At 30.0% G+C, this 24,012-nt stretch overlaps 1 protein-coding gene across 2 annotated transcripts; it reads right to left on the bottom strand.

Moving 5' to 3' along the window:
• Nucleotides 1-508: 508 nt before the first annotated feature.
• LOC124544131 (centromere-associated protein E-like) lies at nucleotides 509-23,890 on the bottom strand. 2 transcript variants are annotated; one of them, XM_047122582.1, is made up of 29 exons: nucleotides 23,568-23,890; nucleotides 23,173-23,407; nucleotides 22,936-23,089; nucleotides 22,196-22,270; nucleotides 21,724-21,929; nucleotides 21,038-21,163; nucleotides 20,702-20,837; nucleotides 20,091-20,296; nucleotides 18,075-18,217; nucleotides 17,934-17,993; nucleotides 17,372-17,484; nucleotides 16,110-16,277; nucleotides 15,081-15,234; nucleotides 12,358-14,858; nucleotides 9,395-11,862; nucleotides 8,722-8,896; nucleotides 8,130-8,259; nucleotides 7,748-7,859; nucleotides 7,405-7,435; nucleotides 7,025-7,109; nucleotides 6,516-6,555; nucleotides 6,217-6,382; nucleotides 5,824-5,929; nucleotides 5,389-5,560; nucleotides 4,941-5,109; nucleotides 4,139-4,268; nucleotides 2,369-2,454; nucleotides 2,079-2,180; nucleotides 509-1,608 (listed from the first exon to the last, which is right to left on the bottom strand). In XM_047122582.1, the coding sequence occupies exons 1-29, from the start codon at nucleotides 23,716-23,718 to the stop codon at nucleotides 1,471-1,473; spliced, it is 8,538 nt and encodes a 2,845-aa protein (XP_046978538.1). In that variant the 5' UTR covers nucleotides 23,719-23,890; the 3' UTR covers nucleotides 509-1,470. The 2 variants fall into 2 exon arrangements, with proteins under 2 accessions (XP_046978538.1, XP_046978537.1); XM_047122581.1 differs by having other exon boundaries at nucleotides 9,395-14,858.
• Nucleotides 23,891-24,012: the final 122 nt, after the last annotated feature.

Here is a 24,012-nt window from a genome sequence, read left to right as displayed (position 1 = left end):
TATAGTAGTTAGTAGTGATTAACTCGCATACGCTCAACACAAGCTTAAATATGACAAATTGACAAGCGGCAAATGGAACAAACGCTCTAACTTACTTTTCTTACGTATGAACTACATTTTAAGTTCCATGAAATCCGTACATTACATTTTCCGTTTTTGGTTTCCGTTCATTACATTTCACAAATCCGTACATTACATTTTCCATTAATTGGTACGTCAATTAAGAGCAATTCAAAATGCGACCAAATACACGACGTACTTCGCCGATACGTTTAATAGTAATACATCCAAGAAGGAAATTGATATTTCATATATTTCAATTTAATATTTTTCCAATTTAAATCCACAAAATTAATAACACTAGGACATCAGAATACTAAACAGAGCGCCCGGGACATTATACGTATTCAATTGGAATCTAAAATTAGTTTGAACCCATATCCAAATGAAAGGCATCACCATCGTGACAATATATTCACAGGAAAAGAAAAAAATAAATAAAACAAGGTCATTCAATAGTCAATCATTCATTTAAATCAATCAACGCAGGCACCATTCATTTAAAAACAAATTAATTATATTCTTATTAATAAACATTGTTAAGGAAAATAATATACATGTGCTTTATCTTATTTTGGCATAGCTTTGTGCATGGTTACAGTAAAATAGTTAAATATAATATTTAATTTATTCATTATTTCTGATGTACAAAATTAATTTTATTATTAAAAAAAAAAAGAATTTCAATTAACCATGTAAGCGATTTTCTATAGGTAATTTGTTAGTAATACTAACTAATTTTGGACGTTAGGCTTTGCAAGCTATAAATTTACAATCTAATGAAAATATACAATTCTGAAAACTTATATTTACTTACTATTCAGGCACCAGTATCAATAAGTACTTTCAATATTATACAAGCATATTTAGTGTTACAAAATGGCACCAGAGTCATATACAAATGGCCAAAAACATTTTTTACATTCAGTCATAATTAAAAGTCTATCTTCAAACAAAAAAGAATGTTGATTCATATTGTCCTTGCTCATTTTACGAATAGATTAATAAAAATACCTTTCTATAACATACTGTATTTAACTTTTTATCATGTAGAAGTAGCATGAGGTATAACTATGTTTAAGTTATGTCATGTTTCGCTACAAAAGCGTTTAAATGATAAATTAAAAACGTATTTGATACAATACTCATCAATATCAAACTTACATTAGTAGTAAATGCTTATGGAATGTCGTCATAGCATTTCAGTCTTTTATTGAGGATTTAATTTTTCGTTTCGAATCAACATATTATTATGCAAGGCTAAATGAAAAACTTTAATGGTATTATTAAAAGAAATGATCATTTTAGATCTTTTAAAAAATATAAAAACAAAAAATCCAGCTTCTTGTTATTACGAAATTTAACAATGAGATAAAATTGAGTATTAAATAATAATATTAAGAGTTTGTTTTAATTGTTCAATGGGTCCTCGTTTTCTCTGTTCGCGTCAGTCTGTCCTTTGCCGCGTTTCTTACAAATGGTAACTAATTTTGCGTTTATCTTCTTTAGTTTTTGATTTTCTTTCATAACATCGGTTAGTTGTTGGTTCTGTAATAGATAATCACGATTTTTAACTTGGAGCATTATTATAAAATCAGCTTAATTTGAACTTAGGTTTGTTTAAGTTATTTCTCATGTCAGTATCATTACTTTTACAGCACCAAAAGCAAAAATCAGTACATTTCCCCTAGCAGATCAGATGGTGAAACCATTAATAAAATAAGGAAAAAATATGACATTGTTAAGTATATACAAAAACGCCGTGAGACACATTACCTACGCATAATTCTATTATTTCGACGTTCCTCTACATTAAACTACAAGTAAAACTTCAAAACGATGTTAATAATGTAATCAAACTTGTAATTTTTTTGCTGTATTTACTAAATTTTTTATCGTTACACCCATAGTAATAATGTTGTCAATGAAATGACATTCAATAATGAACGCCGACAATTTAAAATGAGTGAAAGTGTAAAGGTAAGATAATAAAAATCACTCAATATGAGTAAGGTCACCTGGATAATCGCACTTCCTGTGGCTACATACAGCGGGTTGGCCGAAGCTACTAGTAGCTGATGTTCTAATGCAACTTTTTGCTGTGATAACTTTTCCAAAGCCTGTATATAAAAATAAAAGATAATTAAAACTCATTCACTCACATCACTTTTATCACTCACATCACTTTTTACAAGAAATCAAATTTGTAAAAATATTTGCAAAAAATATTTTAGAATATTAATGTGGAATAATGTTATTATAATTACGGTGTGCAAGATTTACTAAATATCTATTCATATTTGTTTACCGATTTAAGCCGTCTTATCTCTGCGTGTGTATCATCCGATGGCCTGAGCGAAGAGGTATTTTTTTCAACATGGTATCGGAGTAAGTCTGAAAATAGAATAGTATGCTTTTTCAATATAATATTATGGGTACAATTGACTCATGTAGGAATACTATATTAAATGATAAGATGCAGGTCGTAAGCACTTTCGCGTTAGTCCACCATAGCACATTAAAACAAAAACCAGTGTTACAGACAGTTTTGGACTAGTTTGTGCAACAATATACAAATAACAGGCATAATTAGATTTTATTAGGTTGGGGAAAAAGTCTTTTCGCATATAGTATGTATGAACTTGTAATAAAATCTCTTTGGCTATACCATTTGTATCTGGCTGGTTTTGGTATCATTAAAAAGTTTTAATTTTAAAGAAGGCACTTCCAAATTCAAATTAGGAATTTGTGTGATTTTCATTTGTTTTTGTTGTTGTTAAAATGAGTGAATCTAAAGAAGAAATTCGATACATTTTAAAATTTTACTATAAAAAAGGTAAAAATGAAACTCAAGCCGCGAAAAAAATTTGTGATGTTTATGGACCTAATGCAGTATCTGTGAGAGTAGCGCAAGTTTGGTTTAAGCATTTTCAAGCCGGAAATTTTGATATCAAAGATGCATCTCGCTCTGGTCGCCCTGTTACGGAAAAAATTGATGCCATTTTTGAAAAAGTGGAGCAAGATCGGCATATTAGTAGTTACGATGTAGCTGAAGAACTGGCAATTGACCACAAACCGGTTTTGACTCATTTGAATAAAGCGGGGTACACAAAAAAGCTCGATATATGGGTGCCTCATGAACTCACTGAAAGAAACCTAATGAACCGTGTACTCATTTGTGATTCTTTATTACGACGTAATGAATCCGAACCATTTTTGAAGAAGCTGATAACTGGTGATGAAAAGTGGATCACATACGACAAGAACGTGCGAAAAAGATCGTGGTCAAAGGCCGGTCAAGCTTCACAGACTGTGGCAAAACCCGGATTAACTCGCAACAAGGTAATGCTGTGTGTATGGTGGGATTGGAAGGGCATCATTCATTATGAGCTGTTACCGCCCGGCAGGACCATCGATTCAGAACTGTATTGCGAACAATTGATGAGATTGAAGGAAGAAATTGAGAGAAAGCGGCCAGAATTGATCAACAGAAGGGGTGTGGTTTTTCACCATGACAACGCTAGACCTCACACATCTTTAGCCACTCAACAAAAATTACGAGAGTTTGGCTGGGAGGTATTAATGCATCCGCCGTATAGTCCTGACCTTGCACCTTCAGATTTTCATCTGTTTCGGTCTCTGCAGAATTCTTTAGGCAGTGTCAGGTTAACATCACGAGAGTCCTCTCGTGATGTTAACTGCCAAAACCACTTGTGGCAGTTTTTCGATCAGAAGCCCCAAAATTTTTACAGCAATGGGATCATGTCACTACCAACAAGATGGCAAAAAGTTATGGAACAAAATGGCACCTACATACTTTAGTCAAATGTAAACAAAGTATAAAAAAAACTTTTTGAATTTTCATATAAAATACGAAGAAACTTTTTCCCCAACCTATTATATTGTTCATAATTGATTGGCATTTTATACTGGTCAATTAAGTGTAACTGAAATTCATTTGCATCTTTCTCGATGAAATTATAGTTACATCTCTTTTACATAACGTGGAAAATAAACAATATAAAAAAAAACATAAAATTAAATGTAATTTTTAATAACAATTAATTTGTTTAATTACCATCGTCAGTGAGTGTGGCGGCGTCAATGAGCGAAATGCTGGAGGTGCGGTTTTTGTCGTGGAGATTCTGGCGCTTCTTACGAACGGAGTGCGTTATGTTGCTGAGGTCGTGATACTCTTGTAATTTTAACTGTAACATAAACAGCAGAAAATAATTGATATGACAGTTAATTTTCATGACCTGTATAATTACATGAAAGTGAAAATTTGAATAGTCTTATGTAATCATTTCTATAAATTTGCCTTAAACCTTTGTCATTAAGTTGTACAGGATGAGATTTATAAAATTATAAAGGTTGTTAGAAAATAATAATAACAATAACAACAGCCTGTAAATTCCCACTGCTGGGCTAAAGGACTCGTCTCCCTTTGAGGAGAAGGTTTGGAACATATTCCACCACGCTGTTCCAATGTGGGTTAGTGGAATACACATGTGGCAGAATTTCTATGAAATTTGTCACATGCAGGTTTCCTCACGATGTTTTCCTTCACCGCTGAGCACGAGGTGAATTATAAAGACAAATTAAGCACATGAAACAGCGGTGCTTGCCTGGGTTTGAACCCGCAATCATCGGTTAAGACTTAAGATGCACGCGTTCTAACCACTGGGCCATCTCGACTCTTTTGTTAGAAAATACGTTATGGTATTTATTTAATTTCCTTTATCGAAAACGAATAACAAATTGTATTATTGTACATATATAGGCTTTCTCTCCTTTTGAATTTATATAATTACTCTTACTAATGTTCAACTAACATTAACTCAAAATAAAATTACAATCAATGGGTAGTCGGTTTATACCTCTAAAGAAGCTTTCACTTCCTTCAACTTCCGACACTGTTCGTCCCTCTCTCGCAGGTACTCCGCGCACGTCTCACACTCTTCGTCGAGCTCCTTGTATTTCACCTTCAACTCTTCTAACTCTTGTTTACAAGCTGACAGCTCAGCTTTCATAGTCTCCAATTCTTTACTGAAATTATATAAACATATTAAAAAATTATTCTTATGATATTTACCTTGCGAGATATGTAGTTTAGGACAACTAATTCATGGTACAAAAGATCTGAATAAAATTTTATTATTTAACTCGTCTTGCAGTGAACATCTTTATATACAAAAATTTGAATAATAGTATATAATTTTAATTAAATGTAAAAGAATTATGTAACATATCACAATATGCTAAAATCATATTAATTATGAATTTAGAATCTAATAATAATAATATTTCTTTTTTCTTTTTTTATACCTGTCTTTTACATTATTTTTCTCTAAAGCTTTTTGCATCTTGGCAATAGTCTTTTTTAGGTCGTGCTTGTTGAAACGGAGCTCTTCGACGGTTTTCATTAATTTCTTGTTCTTTTCTACCTCCATGTCATACGACATTCTGTCCACGACCACGGAATGAAGATTTACCCAATCTGTGAATTTCACTTTTATTAGTTTTGTTAGTGGACAGTACTTGATACATTAAAATTCCATTTATAAAAATGTTAATAAGAGTATTAATTAGATATAAGAATAATATAATTATATCTCGATGAACTGAAAATTTGTTTGGACTAATATAATCTAATAATATGCTATAGTAAAGAATTGACGTATTATAGAATATTGTATATTAGGAACAAAATAATATTTCAAATATTTATAATTAAACAAATACAATTTGACCATATCTTACCCTCATCAGTTTTAACCGAGGCATTAACAAGGTTGTTTTTAACATTTGTTGTATTATCACTTGGATTGGTATTCGTTAATTTTTCTTTTAATTCAGCAACTGTTTTCTAAAACAAACGATAAAACAAATCAGTAATAAAAATCCACAAACACAATCAAATACATATGAGTTTGATAAATCACTTTGTAAAAAATATCTATACTAATTTTATAAATGTAAAAGGAATTGTCTGTCTGTCTTGTTGCGTTTTCACGGCTATACTACTGAACCGAATTTGATGAAATTCTGTATGAAGCAGGCTTGACCCTCAAGGATAGGCAATTTTTTTTATACTTAAAATCTACTAACAACCCAGGCAAAGTCTTGGACAAAAACTAGTATTAAATAAAATACCTCTAGAGCAACTTTTTCCTTCTTTAATCGTAGGCACTGTTCGTCACGTTCTTTCAAATATTCAGCACATGTCTCGCACTCCTCGTCAAGCTCTCTGTATTTATCCTTAAGTTCTTCTAGCTCTTGCTGACAGCTTGATAATTGTTTCCTTAGTTGAGTAACTTCACTGAAAATATATTTAAAAACAAAATCGTCAGATATTTGACTTTACACCATTAGTAGATTATTTGAAAAACATGGTAAATTAATCGTATATATATGCTTTATCAGTTACTATTTATATTATTCAAAATATTAACCTTTCCATACTGTTGTTTTGCGAAGATTCACGGGAGTTATCTGAAAAATAAATACATTGTAATGTAACATTAATTAATATCTATTACTACTAGTATATGTAAATCAATGGTCAAAACTTTGAAGTTTGGATTATTGTGTTAGTCTTCTGATGTTATGATCATGACAACGTCAACAAGCAATAGGACATGGAGTCAAATCTGTAAATAGACAAAAACCTGGCGGGTAAATATGAATGCTATTAAAAAAAAAAAAAAAAACAACATTATAATTGATTTACGATATCCAGTGCTACAAGTGTGTTTTTTACAAATTTATTTAGCCAACGAAAATCAATTATTATCTGGGAACGATATAGATTGGGCGATTTTAAATGTATATAGCTGACGAAAATGAATTCTCTGAAAACGATACAGAATATTCAAAATTAGAAGATCAAGATGCAGATCAAAACTTTTTGGTAGAAACTTTTTTAATTTATACTAAAAGTCAAAGTGGTCGTAGCGCTCACCGTGCGCGGCGCGGCGCAAGTCGTGCGCGCTCTGGCGGCGGCGCCGCGCGGCCTGCGCGCGCTCGGGACGCTCGTCGCGCTCGCCCTGCGACGTAACAACATCACATACTTAAAAATCACATCACATACGTTAAAATAAAATAATGCAACCGCGAGTGGTTACAGTATATTATTTTAACTTGTCAAGTATTTTATTGCACCAGTCAGAAAGATATATTATTTATTTAGTTATAGTACGACACAACTTAGATGTAGCATCGGCAAATTCAATAAAACCAATTACTGTTGACTTATACAACGAGCTTCGAGTTATAATTGAACTATTTATGCAATTTTTGACAGTGACACGTGTATCGACTAATTGATTAAAATATATTTACCTGATCGTGATTCAATGGGAGACTATCGCGTCTGAAATGAAGAAAAATATAGTGTTAATGTTGGACAATAAATAAGATTTCAAATTAAATATTTAATATCCATAATAACTATTGCAATGGATAAGTCTGATATATCACAACTGAGTTTAATACAATTGAAAAATATTATTCAAGGTATGTCATTTCATTATAAACAATTAAATGCAAACTATTTGAATATTCTGTAATATGTAAAATATTTGTGTCCAAATTTTCAAGATTAATTAAAAGCAGTTATATTTAGTTATATAATCTATATATCGCTTCATGCTTGTTTACTATATATACTATATATATATCTTACCCTCTGCTCAACCTAATGGGAGTGCTTCTGTTGGAAGCATTTTCATCAACATCCATAAATAGGTCATCAACTTTCCCGGAACATTTGAATACAGCCTCCATTTTCAGGTGCTCTGAAAAATTAGTCATTTACAAATTACTCTCTCATAATTACTTATTTTACGTTACTCAATACCAGTTGTATGTACAGTCACCTTAAGATCTATTTTCGTGTGCTCAGTATGAGCGCTAATCTGCTTTAGCGTTCGACAATGATATATTGCGTCGCAATGGTTTGATGTTTAGATTCAAAACGTACTATGAGTTTAAAGACTTGATAAGGGAATTAATTTGAAAACTGACAAAGGTTTTCTTACATTGACTGTACGTTAATTCCTACAAACCTTCATCGTCTGAAAATAGTCGTTTAGAGTCATGTATACTCTGTCGTCTTCTTCTCGTCGTATCTGCCATGGCATCGATAGACAAGCGTGGCCGTGTATTGGCATTAGCTTCTAGTTCAGATATGCGCGTCTAAGGACAGAAAAAAAAGTATCAATATGTGATATAATTGATAATACATTTAATATTGATATTCTTAACTTGAAATCCAACGTTCATATGATATTTCAGACCACGGAAATGTTGTATAGATTATAATAAAACGCAGAACGGAAAAATGCACTAATAAAAAGATATCGCTCCAATGAAAAAATAAATCCTTTTTTCATAACTTTTTCCGTATTGACAATGAATATAATAAAAAACAAAAGTTAACTTATATTTATACTATAAACAAATTTATTTAAGCATAAATATTTTGAATTTAAATTTCTTATTTTTTTTATTTCAAATTAGATTAAACAGAAACTTAATAATTTTTCTGGTTGTAGAAAATTATTGTATCATGTACAATCATTCAAATCGTTGTATTAGAAGTCAAGGTAATTTTTTTTTCATATGCAATGGAGAAAGAATAGTACAGATTATACATACCTCCAATAGTTGCTTAGAGATTAATAACTCATCTATTTTTTCTTTAGACGATAGTAATTCATTTGCCAACTCTTGGCCTCGCGTCTCTAGTATCTTGCAATTTTCGGTCAATTTGTCAATTTGATTATTCTTTTCCAGACACAGTGTTTCATCGTCTTGTTTTTGTTTTTTTAATCTGTAAGATAATTTAATTTTCATAATTAGAAGGATTTTTTTTATGGAATATGTTGGCGGGCGAGCATATGGGCCACCTAATGGTAAGTGGTCACCATCACCCATAGACAATGACACTGTAAGAAATATCAACTATTCTTTACATCGTCTATGCGCCACTAACCTTGGGAACTCAGATGTTATGTCCCTTGTGCCTGTAGTTACACTGGCTCACTCACCCTTCAAACCGGAACACAACAATACTGAGTACTGTTATTTGGCGGTAGAATATCCGATGAGTGGGTGGTACCTATCCAGACGGGCTAGCACAAAGCCCTACCAACAAATTGAATTATCAATTTAAGTAGCACCTAAACTTGAATACAAATTGACAAACAAGAAATACTTGATAAAATTTTTATTTCAATCTACCGTAATTATTAAGTTTTGCAAATAAATAAACAATAATAATATATATACATAGTAACGCCTAAAATCACAAATTAATTGAAACTCTTACCTTATTATAATTCCGCTTTGTATTTCTGCAGTTTTCTGATGTTTTTTAATGTTGTCTTCCATGCGAGAATATTCTTTACATTTTTCGTCTAATTGATTTTTTATTAATGTATTCTCCTTCAACAATCTCTCTGATTCTGTTTTCATATTTTCAATGACAATCGAGTTTTTATTAATCGTATCCTTAAGTAACAGTATATCAGATGCCAATTTCTCAATATCGATTTTGTTCTGTTTTATTATTGCACTCGCATTTTCCAATTCTTCTTCACACGTTTTCTTTTCTTTTAGTATAACGTCGTTAATAGATTTCAAATTATCAATTTCTTGTTGTAAGCCTGCAGTTGATTGGAGAAGTTCTCTTACTTGTACTTCATATGCCATGTTATTATTAACTGCTTCAAATTTACTTTTCAAGGACGTAATCAAGGCGTCTTTATTTGCAATGTCTGCTTTTAATGCACAAATATCTTCCGTTAATTTGCTTACAGTTGTTGCACTAACGCTGTGTTCTTCTTCTCTCTTGTTACACATTTTTTTAAGATCTTCAAACTCGACATTTAATTCTTTTAATTTATTTTCTTTTATGTCTAAAATTTCTTTTAATTCGTCTATCTTTAAATACAGAGCTTGTTTTTCAATTCCTAATTTCACATGGTTATTAAAAATTACTTCGAATATTGAGTTAATTATTTCCATTACAGGTAATGCCATATCTACATTTTTGTCTATTATTTTACTTTCTAAAAGTTTTTCGTAATATTTAATAACTTGGTCCTTTAATACCTTATCTCTTGTAACAATGTCCAGAGTAACAGCTGCACTGATTTCATGTATTTTTTCTTTTTGCCTTTGCAAATGATCGAGATTATTTTCCTTTTCGGTGAGATTTAATTTAATTGCAGATAAATTATCTTGAAGACATTGAATTTCTACTGATTTTTGTTTAAGAGTAATATTTAATTGGTCATTATCTGTGGCCAATTTTGTTATTTCAGTTCTTTGTTTTTCAGTTATCTGTTGTATTATAAATTTAAATATTTCGGTACTAGTAAAACCAAATTCTTTATCAACTTTCATCAGAACATTATCACTAAAATAATTGACTGTATTCTCAAAGTCTACACTTTTTATACTTTCGATATTATGACGTATTTGAGAAACGACATTAGCTAATGTTTCAAAGTAAGTGTCTTTTTCTTTTAATTCTTTACTAATTCTTGTTTGGTCTGTGCTCATTTTATTTAATTGCATTTGAAATTCAGTTTTGGACTCTTCAAAGTCTTTTAATTTATTATTTAAATTTTCAATCTCATTAGCATGTTTATTTTCTATAGTTTCATACAGCATTTTCATAACATCTATTATCCTACCATCATAGTTTATAGTATTTTTATCAGCAGCAGTTTTTTCAAGATAGAAATTAAAACAATCGAGTTTATCTATTGTATGGTTATCTAAAGGACGTTCTTCTGGGATGTCGGGCATATTATACTTGTTAATATTCGACTTTATGCCGTCGAAATCTTCATTGAACGAACATATATGTGAATCGACAATGCTGTCATCTAAATCCATAGCGTGACCCATAGATAGATTACTACGTTCTAAATGGTTTTTAATTGTAGTAACTTGTTCTTTTAATTCTATGCAGTCTTCTTTGCCGGCATGTAACTCATTTTGTAACGTACAGATTTTGTTATATCTTGATGAACTATCAGAATCGCTATAGCTTCTGTCTAATTTTTGGTGAGAATTTGTGACATTGCTCTTTAAATTGCTTATAATTTCATTTTTAACTGTGCATTCCATACATGTTGTTTGGTTTTCAGTAGAGTTCTTATACTTTAAACGTTCGATTTCGCTCTCTAACTGAGCAAACTTGTCATTTAGATTAATATTTATTTCTTTTAATAAATCATGTTCCTTTTTAAGGTCATCTACCTCAGAAATACTTTCAAATATTTGGTTCGATAAAAGATCATTTTCTTTTTGCAAGGTTTTAAGTTCTGCACTTTTTTTATCCAATGTGGAATTCAGTTTATCAATTTCATTTTGTTTTTGCCCGTTATCTTTTTCTAAGGCACCTAATTTGCGTACTAATAGTTCGGATGAAGGAATTTCTAACGACAGATTTTGGTACTTTGTCTCAAAATCAACTTTTTGTGATTCAAGATCCGTCATTTTATTTGTCATTAGCTCAATTTGACTTTCGTACGATTCTTTTTGAATTTTCATTTGTTCTAATACATGCGTACAGTTACTACATGACCCTAGATCTTGACTATTATTAATATGATCATTACAGTTAACAGATATTTTAATGGGACTGCTTTGGGCATCTGATAAACACTTGGATTTTTTATTTTGTAAATATTCATCAACGACATCCCGTAACTTTTGATTTTCTTTCTTGAGAGATTCTATAGTCTTTGATATTTTGGTCTCATCAAGCGATTGTACATTCATCTGAGGATATGACAAATTACTTTTAGAAATTTCAGTAAGATTAGTTTGACATGCTACCTCATTATACGTACAGACCTGAGTTACATCGAAACATGTTTGATCGTGAGAAATTAGTGTATTATCACAAGTGGTTAAAGTAACGTTGGTATCTAACATTAAAAGATCACCATCAATCATCGACTCGTTTGTGAGTGGCGAATGTAACGCCACCGTCTCTAATGCGTTTGGAAGAGAATAGCGTTTTAAACTCTCATTTAGTTTGCCTAAACTTTCCGATTTTAACAAAATTAGTAGATCCTGCAATTGGTTTTTAAAATCTGGTATATCTCTTTGGCACACAATATGGAATCTATTATGATGATGTTGCAAGAATTTTACTTGAGAGCTTAAAGACCTATTTTCAGCATAGGTAGTTGCGGTTAGAGTGGACAAGTTAGTTCGATGATTGACTATTTTTTTCTGTAATTCGTATATATTTTCTACAAGTAACTGTACCTCTTTTTGTACTTCTTCTCGTTCCTTATTAAGATATTCGTTTTCATCTTCTAATTGTTTTAGTTTTGCCATTAATTTTATATTGCTGTCTTTCAAGATGTCCAAGTCTTTTTCACATTGGCATATTTTCATAAGGCAAGGACTATTCTTAATTTCGTCTATAGAAGAGCTTGTAGAACTAACTGTTTCGTCTTCTTCATTGGGCGAAAAAGCATCAATTATGCTTTCACAGCAAATTTTAAGTAGACTAGGCGGTGAGTTAATATCTGTATAAACATTGGACTTCTTCGTGGAAAGTTGATTTGATTTTAAAGATCCTGTATACTCTTGCCTGTCCTTTAATTGTAATCCCGAAAATTTGGACTTGAGTTCTATATTTTCATTTCGTAACACTTCTATTTGTTTTTTCTTTATTACTTCGAGATTTTCAAACTTGTCTTTCCATTCAACAGCTTTTGCTTCCACGAGTTCAATTTCACTGCTCTTCGCTGTCAAGTCTTGTTGCATTTGGTTTAACAGATCACGACTTATTTGTAAATCTATTGTTAAGCTCTTACTGTCATCTTGAATCTTTTTGATATCACTTGATAAAGCTTTATTGCTGCTTTCTAAGTTTGTAATATCTTGAATTAATTTAATATTTTCTTCTGTCAATTTCATTATTTCGTTTTTAGCTTCCGATAATGTGCTTTCGATGTTGTCGTATTTTGCTTCACGTTCAGAATTTAATATGGATATATGGTTGCCAATTTTATCCAAAGTTAATATAATTTGTTCATACACGTGTTGAGGATTACTGCTAAACTGACAGGATAAAGTATTTTCTACGCTACATTCTGATGTTAATTCGGTAGTTTTCTCTAAAATATTTTGTAACAAATTATCCCGTTCATTGGTTAAATCTTCGATTTCCTGCATATATTTTGTAACTTTATCACATTCATTTTCTAATTCTACTTCTTTACTTTCACACTTTGAATTCAATTCATGCAGTTCTTTTTCTTTATCACGTAATGTTTGATTAATGCTAATTTGCGTTAATTTTATAACAGCAAGGAGATTCGTTACGTTACTTTTTAAACTTTCGATAGGATTTGTATTTATATTTTGCATATCGTTTGAATCTTTACTGTATGTTCCATTTCTGTGATTAATACCAGTTAAGCTTTCATATTCCTTATAAAAACAATCTACAGCATCGCTGAGATCATTAATGTGTGATTGAAGAAGTTCTAATTCTGTTTCTCTTTGCTCTAATAAAGTAACTACATGCTTTTTTTGTGCGATAGTGTCTGTTGCGATGGTCTCCAAAGATGACAAATTATCACTTAAAGTATTGAGTGCTGACACTAAATCGTTTATTTTTTCTGGGACTGCTAATATATTTCCAGTGAATAAAACCATTATATTATTGAATTTGTCTATATTTGATTGGACTCTATTCAGATTTTCTTGATTTTCAATTTCGTGTTTTTGTAGTGATGTAATAATTTCGTCTTTTTCTTTGATATTTTCTTCCAAGTCTATAATTTTTGCAGACATTGTTCTAATTTCTGTGTCTTTACTTTCTTTAATAGATAATATTTCTCGGTCTTTTTCTTCTAAGTGAATATTCAATTTTTCTTTACAATTTTCTAACTCCTTTATTTCAATTATGTGTTGTGCAATTTTCTCTTCAAGTAATTCCTTTTCTTTCTGGATTTCAGTATTTTTTATTTGAAGGTGCTGTTCCATATGTAACAAGTTATTTTTCTCTTCAAGTAATTTATCAAAAATACTAACATTTTCATTCGATTGGGTTTTAAGGCGTTCAACTTCTTGTATGAGTATTGAAATTTCTTTTTTCTTGTTTTCTAGTTCTTCTTCCATAGTGTTCATTTCTTGTGTTTTGCCTGTATCCAGAGATGACTTTAACTCCTTTATCTCCTCATTTCGAGCATAGAGAGCGGCTTTTAGTGACATTATAATGTTTTTAATGTTTTCGTTATTTGCTATGAACATTTCCTCCTTTATTATCATTGCTTCTACCTCAGAATCGACGTTTTCAGTGACGTTTTCCTTTTTAGCTAATTTAATTTGCAATTCTTGAATCACACTATTGTAGGAATCAATATCTGCATTAATTGTTTCTAATACTGTTTTCTGACTTTCAATGTTATTATTTAATTTATCAATGGTTGATATATGTAAAGAATTTTCATTTTTCAAGTCAGTAAGTTTTTCTTTATAACTAGAAATGATTTCCTGTAATTCTTTGTTTATAGTTTCTAAACTATCTATCTTTGATTTGTGTGACTGTAATTCCGATTGTAAGTCTAAAATGGTTTGGTCTTGTATAGATAATTGAAATTCGTTATTTTTTGGTTGCTCGACTTGAAATGTTGTTCCTTCTTCAATATTTATAATACTGTTTTCAATATCACTATTGACTAAAGATATATCTCTGGACATGTCCATGAAGTTTGTTAATTCTCTTTCTATAGATTTCGATGCTAATTTACCTGTTTAGAATTGTTAATAAATTTATTTTAATTATGAAATCCATATTATAAACTACAAAAAAAAAAGTTAAAGTAAAAATATATTAAAATTATCTTTTAAGTATTCTAATATTAAAATGAATCTCACATACTGTAAATGACATTAATATGATGTTTGTGCTTGTAAGTTAAGTATATTTACATAGTAAAAAGTTAAACTCATATAAAAATCAATATTTGTACCAATTTTCTCATATTTTTTTTTAGCTTCGTGTTCTTGCAAAAGCGAAAGAAGTTCATCTTCTCTTGTTTTGGCCTTTTTCTTCAAGGTCTCGTAACTGACTTCCCAATCTGTCAGTTTCGTGTTATAGTTCTTACAGACTTCTTCAAGATCTGCCTGAAGTTATAAGTAACATCTATTTACTAAGCAATATTACCATTTTTGAATATTTAAGTACGATATTAAGACATACAATACAGTTAAAGTATAAATTTAGAGGCTAAAGTGTCAGCTGAATACAACTCAATTAACTATATTTACAATTCAAGTTTTATTAGTGGCTTAATTTTTTAATTAAACATAAAACTAAGTTAAACATTATTAAGTAAGACAATTTCTATAAATGATTTTATCATATGTTACATTAATTTTATAAATTATTCGGTTAATAGTGACCACTGTGGTCTTATCCCATCATAGTAGCTGATTTTGAGTGTTTTCATAAAACTAATATTCCATAAGAGTGAGTTACTATTAGTAGCAATGGCCTATTGCTTTAATATACACATACTAACGAACAAACGAATAGGCTATTTGACTGGTTTTTAAAATCCATTTTATATTATTTAGTAGACGTTAAGAAACCCAGTAAAAGTCGATTTCTTTATTTCTAGTTAATATTTGCCGAAAAATATCATATTAAAAATTCCATATTTGAATAGCGCGCAAAAACGCTACTTAGACAATATGGCGCTGCCATGGGGTCGGTGACGTCACTTTCTTGTATTGCAATCTGTGGTTCATATAGAAGAAAAGCAAGGTTTACAGAAAGTGACTTCATCATAAGTCTGGCCAATCGGGAGCGTTTTGTATCACGTGACAAACGTTTGAAAAAATGCATTTTTGTTTATGGTTTTTTGAATAAATTAAGTATTATTTTCAACTTTCGTTAGTGAATAGCCATTTTTAAACTCATAATATACACTGATTACAATAATTCACAATTTATTTTTCGCATTGTCAAATAGCCTATTGTGTAAAATATTATTTACCTTAGCAGAAGTCACGTTTTTTATTTCGTCTTTCATTTTATTAATATTACACTTAAGCCTTTCCATTTCCAAGTCCTTGTCATTACTCAGTCTACCGAGTTTATGAATTTCGTCTTCCAATTTTGCTATTCTTGTCGATTTGCTTTCCAACTTTTCCATTAGTTCAACCTTAAAGACATTTAAAAATAAAATAGGTACTTTTCATAAATATATTTTTTAACAATATTATATTTAACAAGTGATACTAAAATGTGCCAGAAGACAAGTAGTTAGAAACTTACAAGTACTTAACTTACAAGTTGAGGGGCAGTTGACTTAAAAAACATAGCTTCTATTTGAAACAGCTTAAATAAATAAAAAAATGTAAGAATTGATATTTAAAGACTGTTACTTTTGTAATAAAAAGTGTTACACTAATAACCAATCCAGGGTTATTTGTTTTTTTTTTTTATTTATTCGTTTAGCATGATACAATTTTGTATCATGCTAAACTAAAATGAATTATTATTGTACAGCATAAGTTATATATTGAGATATACCATTTCAGAGTATGATAATGTCGCCTAACAAGAAGTCTAAGTATTAAAGCAGCATCAAGATCTATATTTAGTTGTTCTACAGCTAAAGATTGAGTGCACAATATAGTAAAATATAAAAAAAATTGGACAATCACTCTAAGGAACATTAATGTCGCTTTTAATCTTGTATTCATTTTAAATTGAGCTAAAGGACCTGTAGTTGATGATACTGTAGTTAAAACATAGTCGTAAACTGTTTTTTGTTATGTATGAATTAGAAATCTTTCAACCTATATGTATAGACTGATGAGTTTTATTGCTTGTAAGTAAAGTAAGTAATGTAGAGGGGATATGTATTTCACAAGTTAACTTATACTCATTTTTCTGTCATAGATATGGACTATATATTGTTCAGTTTACTTGGTGGTAGGGCTTTGTGTAAGCCCGTCTGGGTAGGTACCACCCACTCATCAGTTATTCTACCGCCAAATAACAGTACTCAGTATTGTTGTATTCCAGTTTGAAGGGTGAGTGAGCCAGGCACAAGGGACATAACATCTTGGTTCCCAAGGTTGGTGGCCTATTGAAACTGTAAGGAATAGTTAACATTTCTTACAGCTTCATTGTCTATGGGTGATGCAGACCGCTTACCATCAGGTGGCCATGATCGTCCGCTAACCTATACCATAAATAAAAGACATATATCATTTACATAATATGTCACATATATTAAAAGCGACTTACGATGTTAGGTGTATATATCTTCTCTCTCTCCGTTAGTTCAACAATGTCTTTAAAATTCTTCTCTGCTAACTTTGCATTCTTTCTAAGAACACAAGGTGGAGTTTTTGATGACTCTGAAATGTTTTTTAAATCAATTAAATTGTCTATGAAGTAGGATTACAATAATTTACAATAATATCTTTGGGCAAAGGTATAGAGGCAAAAAAAGATTTATCAATCATATAACTAAGACATTAATGTAGGAATCATAAGGTATACAAAACCATACTTAATATTATTATTATTAAAAAGATAATCTAATTAAAAAATATTAAACAAAAATAGTATGTTTTTTTCCAGCTATAAGCATTATATAAATATAATACTGCCTTACTATTGGTAATAATATCTATATAAATTATAGTTAGCAATGAATATGATTGCAATAGGTCAGGAAGTCACCTTCACAAAATTATAAAAAAAATAATAATTTAAAGAATCCTAGGTTATGAATACATTAGTTTGAGATGACAACTTAACATATAACAATCTATGTTTAAAATAAAAATGCTAGTATACTTACGGTAACATTTGTGATATGGTGAACAAGTCTGTATGTCTGTTGAGTTGTCGTCATCGCTATCTAGATATAAATGACTTAATTATAATCAACAATCTACATACAAAATACTAAACTGTTAATATTATTAAATGCGTCAATTACCTATTTCAATAATTTCGTTATTAAAATTAACGTTCCTTTCTGTCGGTGGAGGTGTGATGAGACGCAGCTCCTCAGACACACTCGGTAGACTTGATACGTTTTGAATAGGTACAAAGTCTGATGTGCTCGCTATTGACATAGGACTGAAAATATAAAAAAAAATGGCTTGTGTTATTTTGTACCAATAATAAAATAGTGTTACGGAAAACTTGTATTTTTTTTTATTTTATTTTGGAAACAAACAGTACAATAAGTCTTAATATTAACAAATACAAATTAAATCACAAGCCAATCAAGTTTCCACTCATAAATTAATATACAATATTAGAGCAACAAGAAAAAAGGAGGATATTACACAATTACAATAGCAGCAATTACAATTTTATTTTAATTTAAAGGATAATTTATATAATTAATAGAATTAAACTAATTTGAGTTTGTCTTTAAGATAAATTATGAAAACAATAAGCAATTATCAAGATAATAAACATTAAAATTATAAACATTAAATCAGTTATGTAAGATACAAAATTATAAATTAAATTCATAAGTTGTATAAAGTAATTGGTTAAAAAAAATATTGTTAATTAATTATTTTTTATCAATATGAATTTAGATTCATTTTTTCTGTAATTAAGCGTCCACCGAAACGTGTTATTTTTTTTATTTAATTTTCCGCAATAAATAGCGCTCGCGACGTAAATTATTTTTAATTGAGAGTGACATAACGCGTCGGTCGTGCGTAGTTGCTAATCTTCCCGATGGCACGTAGGTGTAAATTTTGCGTATTCTATCTATGTATTTAAAGTCTCGAAAGAAAACACATACATATGGAATCCTTAAAAATATTTAAATGGATCTATTAAGGTTCAAAATAATTTGAAAAGCTGTCTTAAACATTGATTCGGTAAATTCGGGTAATTATGAAAATTCTTTACACCGGAAGGGAGTTCAATTCGGACAAAAAATACTGCAAATAAAAATCTTATCTCGAGCTGAGTTTTAAAGAAAGGAGAGTTACTATTTGAGGGATATATCACCACGGAACCCTAAAAAAGTATAGAAAAAGCTTTTTTATATTTAGATTTTTACACTTTATTACGATAATTATATCGTAAACTTACTCATAGTAATTATAAAACACATACCGATATTTTCAAAACGATTGCTGTTTATTGTGCATAATTGTTTAAAATATAGTAATCTTGACAAACATATTTTTTATGACAGAAGAAAATATTTATTTTAATTGATTGTCACATTAATAAAAAGTTTGTATAGAGAACTTGTTAAGTACATAAAATTTGTATGGACGAAAAAATATTTAATTCTTGATAGTGAAAATATTTTGCAAATTAAATAATAAAAACTGATAACAATGAAAGAGAACAACTATTAAACCAATTCTATAACACCCGACGTACGTTTGAATAATATAAATTATATGTTACGGGAAACTTGGCTCATTAATAGAAAATTATTAATTAAATAAAATTTAATAATTTATTACTTTAACTTCATAAACACTTTATACTTAAAAGAATGTAATACATATTTACATGTGTGTTTACATTAAAATCAATGTTGATCTCTGTGAGATCGGTAGCATTTGACTAGGTATGTATGGTATACATATATGTATGTATGGTGTATGTATATATGTACATGGTAGGTCTACTTTTTTTTTCTTGTCATTGTTATTGTGTAGGTAAACAACTTTTGGATTGGAACACTGCACTGACGAGATATGAGTGGTCGAGATCTTGTATAATCTATGATATTCATTATAGATTTGCGGAAATATGCCGTTTTGAACGTCTACGAAGCTAATATCGAAACTTGGGGAGTACTTTTTTTTGTGTTTATCATTTCATTTGACTTTTTATTGCTAGCTTGTTTCTATAAATTACAAAATTCACTACAAGGGATGGACGAGTGTATTTTTTGTGACCCGACTATTTAAATAAGTATTACGAACATTAGTCCTTCGAATAGTTTATATCTTAATATACTTACTTATATTTTAAACTAGGCGTACAAAACTTTGGTATTGACGGAACTGGATCTTCTTGTATTGGATGCAACGTTGATATTGTAACTCGTCTCGGCTGTTGGAGTTTCCTTCGAGCTCCGGTTATATCTGTACTGCTTCTTTGGGCGAAACCATTTAGGATCAACCTTTGTAAGCCACCTATCTGCTTTTGTAGGTTGTAGTTGTCTTGCTGTAAGTATGTTTACATAATAATGTTATATATGTTATTAATTTTTGTAAGACTATGCTCCACATGTCCAACCAGAGGTGAAAACCAGTATTATATAAAATAAATAAATAAAATAATCTGTTTTTATATATGCCATATGATACAGTAGAAACTTAAGTGGTTCCTTTGTAATTTTTTTATTATACTTAATATGTTATAGTGTAGTATGTTTTTCTAATAGAAGATAATATATTTTTTTGACGTTTTTGTTAATGGTATGGTGATTTTCGGAGGTTGATATTCTAGTGATATTCTAAATAAATATTTATTATTGTATTTATCAAGACAGTTGATATTTTTTTAAATATACTTAGAAATTTCAAAAATGAAAGACTTAAAAAAATTAAAAAATATCTTAAAATTAACCTCGACATTCTTTTTGCTCTCGAGTTGAGTCTTAAGCGCTGATAATTGTTTTGTTAAAGTCTGGATCATTGTCACATTCGTGGCCACGGCGTTAACCGCCGGGTTGTTTTTGATTGCTTTAGCTCTGTTAGCGAATCTGAAAATTTATATGAGAACTATTAGTAAGTTTATACACAATATTGCTCTTTGAGAATAATTAATGGTTATTTGCTATTTTATAGTAATATAATTCATACTTTTATTTGTCTTTGGTCAGAGCTTTAAAGAAAACGGGTGTTTTTTTTTTTTAATTCTTATAATATACATAAATAATATATGATGATTGGTTTAACTTACTGTAATGTTGATATTGTTTCCTCGACTGCAGCGGGTGTCACCGCACAAATAATACTTGTTTTAGCATTACCCCCGAGAGAGTTTTGAAGTATCCTTGTTAGTTTACTATCACGGTAATTCACATGCCTGTAAGAAAAGCAAAAAAAGAGAATTATTTAGCAATTGCTATCGCTAGATATTGATAAAAATGTTATCTATTTAAATATGCCAAGAGTATATCATAATTTGAATAATCTAAAATAGTATCGATTTTATCACATGTTTTTAAAGAGATAAGGTGGACAACTTAAAATTAATGATCTTAAACTTAAATTTAGCTGAACATATCCACTACATCAACCCATTAACCTTGTTTGGGACAACTATGTAGTTTTTATATCTATCAATTACATAAAATGTTTTATAGGAAAACAGCAGAAAACAATACAAAAACAATATGTGTGTGTGTGTGTTCCTTGGCATTTGAGGGACGGTAAATTTAATAATGAAAAGCAAATTTCCCTTATGCATAAAAGGAGAAAATTAAAGTGATTTAAAACTAGAAAGATAAATAAATTTGTAATTTAAGATACTAATTCAATTTCAGTTTAATTCCAACTCCTAGTACTAGTAACATTGATTTTAAATATTAATTTTACAAAAAAAAAGACATCTTTTATAAAATGTACAAATATTATTGAACTTACTTATTGGGATCTTCTGATAATTGCTTAATAACTAAGGCTAATGAAGACAAGGACTTGTTTATGTGTGTGCCTTCTTTGAAACGTATGCCCGTTGCTCCAGTTTGACCAGATCTTTCGGACCCAGCTAGATCAACAAGATTTAACTGAGATACATTCACTGAACCCACTTCTTCTTCACCTTCGATATGCTCGCGCGATTCTATTGTCTAAAAAAAATATTTTAAAAAGTTGCAAATATTTAAAAAATCCAATGCCAATCAAATAGTCATTTCAATGTCACTTTTTAAGAAATAGTTTAACTGTCATGTCTTATCAGACTTGAATGGAACCGAATGGGAAAACTAGTATTATAATTAACTAATTCAGAGTAGCATGGTCGAATAATGGTAATCACACATGGTTAAAAGAATATTTTACGGTAACCGTTTTACTGTTTATAAGTACCTTAAAAAATACAGATATTTTTACTTACAATTTGAAAGATGGAATGTGATCTACTGCTTTCTTCATTCATATTTGTGGCACCTGTTTGTCTGTTAACTTTACCCTAAAAAAATACATAGCAAATTATTCATATATAACAAACTATGACTTCATCAATGTACATATATGCACATTGTTCAAGGTTAATGTAAAACTAATGGTGCAAGAAGCATAAATTTACATATAAAATCACATGAACATTGCATATAAGTCTTAAACTTACATACTGACTTGTGTATAGATAAAAAAATACAGAATTGTAATTAAACATTTATCTGCATGCAATTTATGTGTATACAAAACATTAATAAAATGAATATGGAAAATTCTTCAAATGTGGAAATATTATATTCTATTATTGGTAGTAAGAGCCCACAGCTGAGATGAGACCTGAGATGCCCCAGTGGATATAATGTGTGTATCTTATCGTATAACTTCAGGTTCTAACCCAGGCAACAGTCACAATTTAATTTTAATGTACTTAATATCAATTTCAAAAGCTCAACAGTGAAGGACAAAATTGAGAGAAAACTTGCATGAAGAGATGAAAGAAGACTTTGAAAAAAGAAGTTATATAACTTATCATTCCTATTAGTTTATGAAATTTATAATTCAAAGCTACAAAAAAGGTTTCATTTTCTACTGAGGAATATATATTCAATTCTACTATTCTAATTCAATTTTGAATATAATTATTATCACTAAAATTAATTGTATAATTTTTTTTACCATTCTCATAACTTCTAACACTTCCTCAGGAGATGTGGTCATTTTTTCGGTAGCATCAACTTTAACGCCTTGTAATGTCTCCATTATTTTAATATTCTTCCTCAAATCTAGTAAGTCTGTTAATGTTTCGTTATATATTTCAACATAAGATACTCTGAAAAATAATATATTATAATTTAAAATATTTATATTTATATTGTTTTAAATTAGCTAGTAATTTAATTTAATGATTCTTACCTCACTAAGAAGTCTCTGTCTGGTATATTTTTTATAATATCAAATAAATTGAATACAGCCAGCGGTATTATACCGGGTGCTTCATTTGTGCCAGCCATGGTGTAGGTTTTGCCCGAGGACGTCTGGCCGTATGCGAAAATGGTCCCATTGAATCCAGCAGTAGCGGCTTCGACGATTGGTTTCGCAATATCATTATATACATCACAAGTTTTCGTATCTTTATCGTATACTTTGTCTGAAATTGGAAACGCAACAATTTTTGTGACCTTCACTCTGACGCAAAGTATGTAAGTACATATTTGTGCATGGCATTGCCGCATTGCTTAAGTAACAAATATTAGACATTCTACTGACGACCCACTCACTGTTGAGGTAACTTCAAATGTTATACCTACCAAAAGTATAATACTGTCCAGAATCTTTTCCATTTTGATCTATTTGATATAGTGTATTATTGTTTACGCGCCATTGGTAGCCAAGCTTGTCATCTATTTCTCGGGAAATAAGAGGCCGGACTTTGACAACAACTTTGATATTATCACTCATTTTCAATGAAATTATAACTTATTATCAATTAAATATATTAAGGTACATTTACTTATTTAAATTAACATGTCACAATAATACCGAGTTAACATTCCCATGCTGGCTTTTAGTCGAAATATTTTACGGAATACGGATTACAATGACAGACCGTCACCAAAATAACCAACGGACAATTTCAATTTCATTTCCGATTACTATAGACAATTTTACTTTCCCTTGTCGCAGATAATATATATATAAAAATTGTTTACGTCAGTTTAATATATAAATATTTCATTATGTTATCTCTCCATG

This window comes from Vanessa cardui, chromosome 4 (assembly GCF_905220365.1).
Source record: "Vanessa cardui chromosome 4, ilVanCard2.1, whole genome shotgun sequence".
In the NCBI taxonomy this organism is placed as follows: Eukaryota; Metazoa; Arthropoda; class Insecta; order Lepidoptera; family Nymphalidae; genus Vanessa; species Vanessa cardui.
The sequence above is the reverse complement of the archived record's forward strand: the minus strand, read 5'-3'. Positions and strand labels throughout refer to the sequence as shown.

Excerpts from the sequence above, each read along its gene's own strand:
- LOC124544131 (XM_047122581.1), bottom strand. The coding sequence starts at position 23,718 with ATGAGTGATAATATCAAAGTTGTTGTCAAAGTCCGGCCTCTTATTTCC. Across the intron at positions 20,297-20,701 it reads AGAGCAAAAAGAATGTCGAG|CAAGACAACTACAACCTACA; the intron begins GTTAATTTTAAG and ends ACATACTTACAG. Across the intron at positions 2,455-4,138 it reads CGCCACACTCACTGACGATG|ACTTACTCCGATACCATGTT; the intron begins GTAATTAAACAA and ends TTCTATTTTCAG.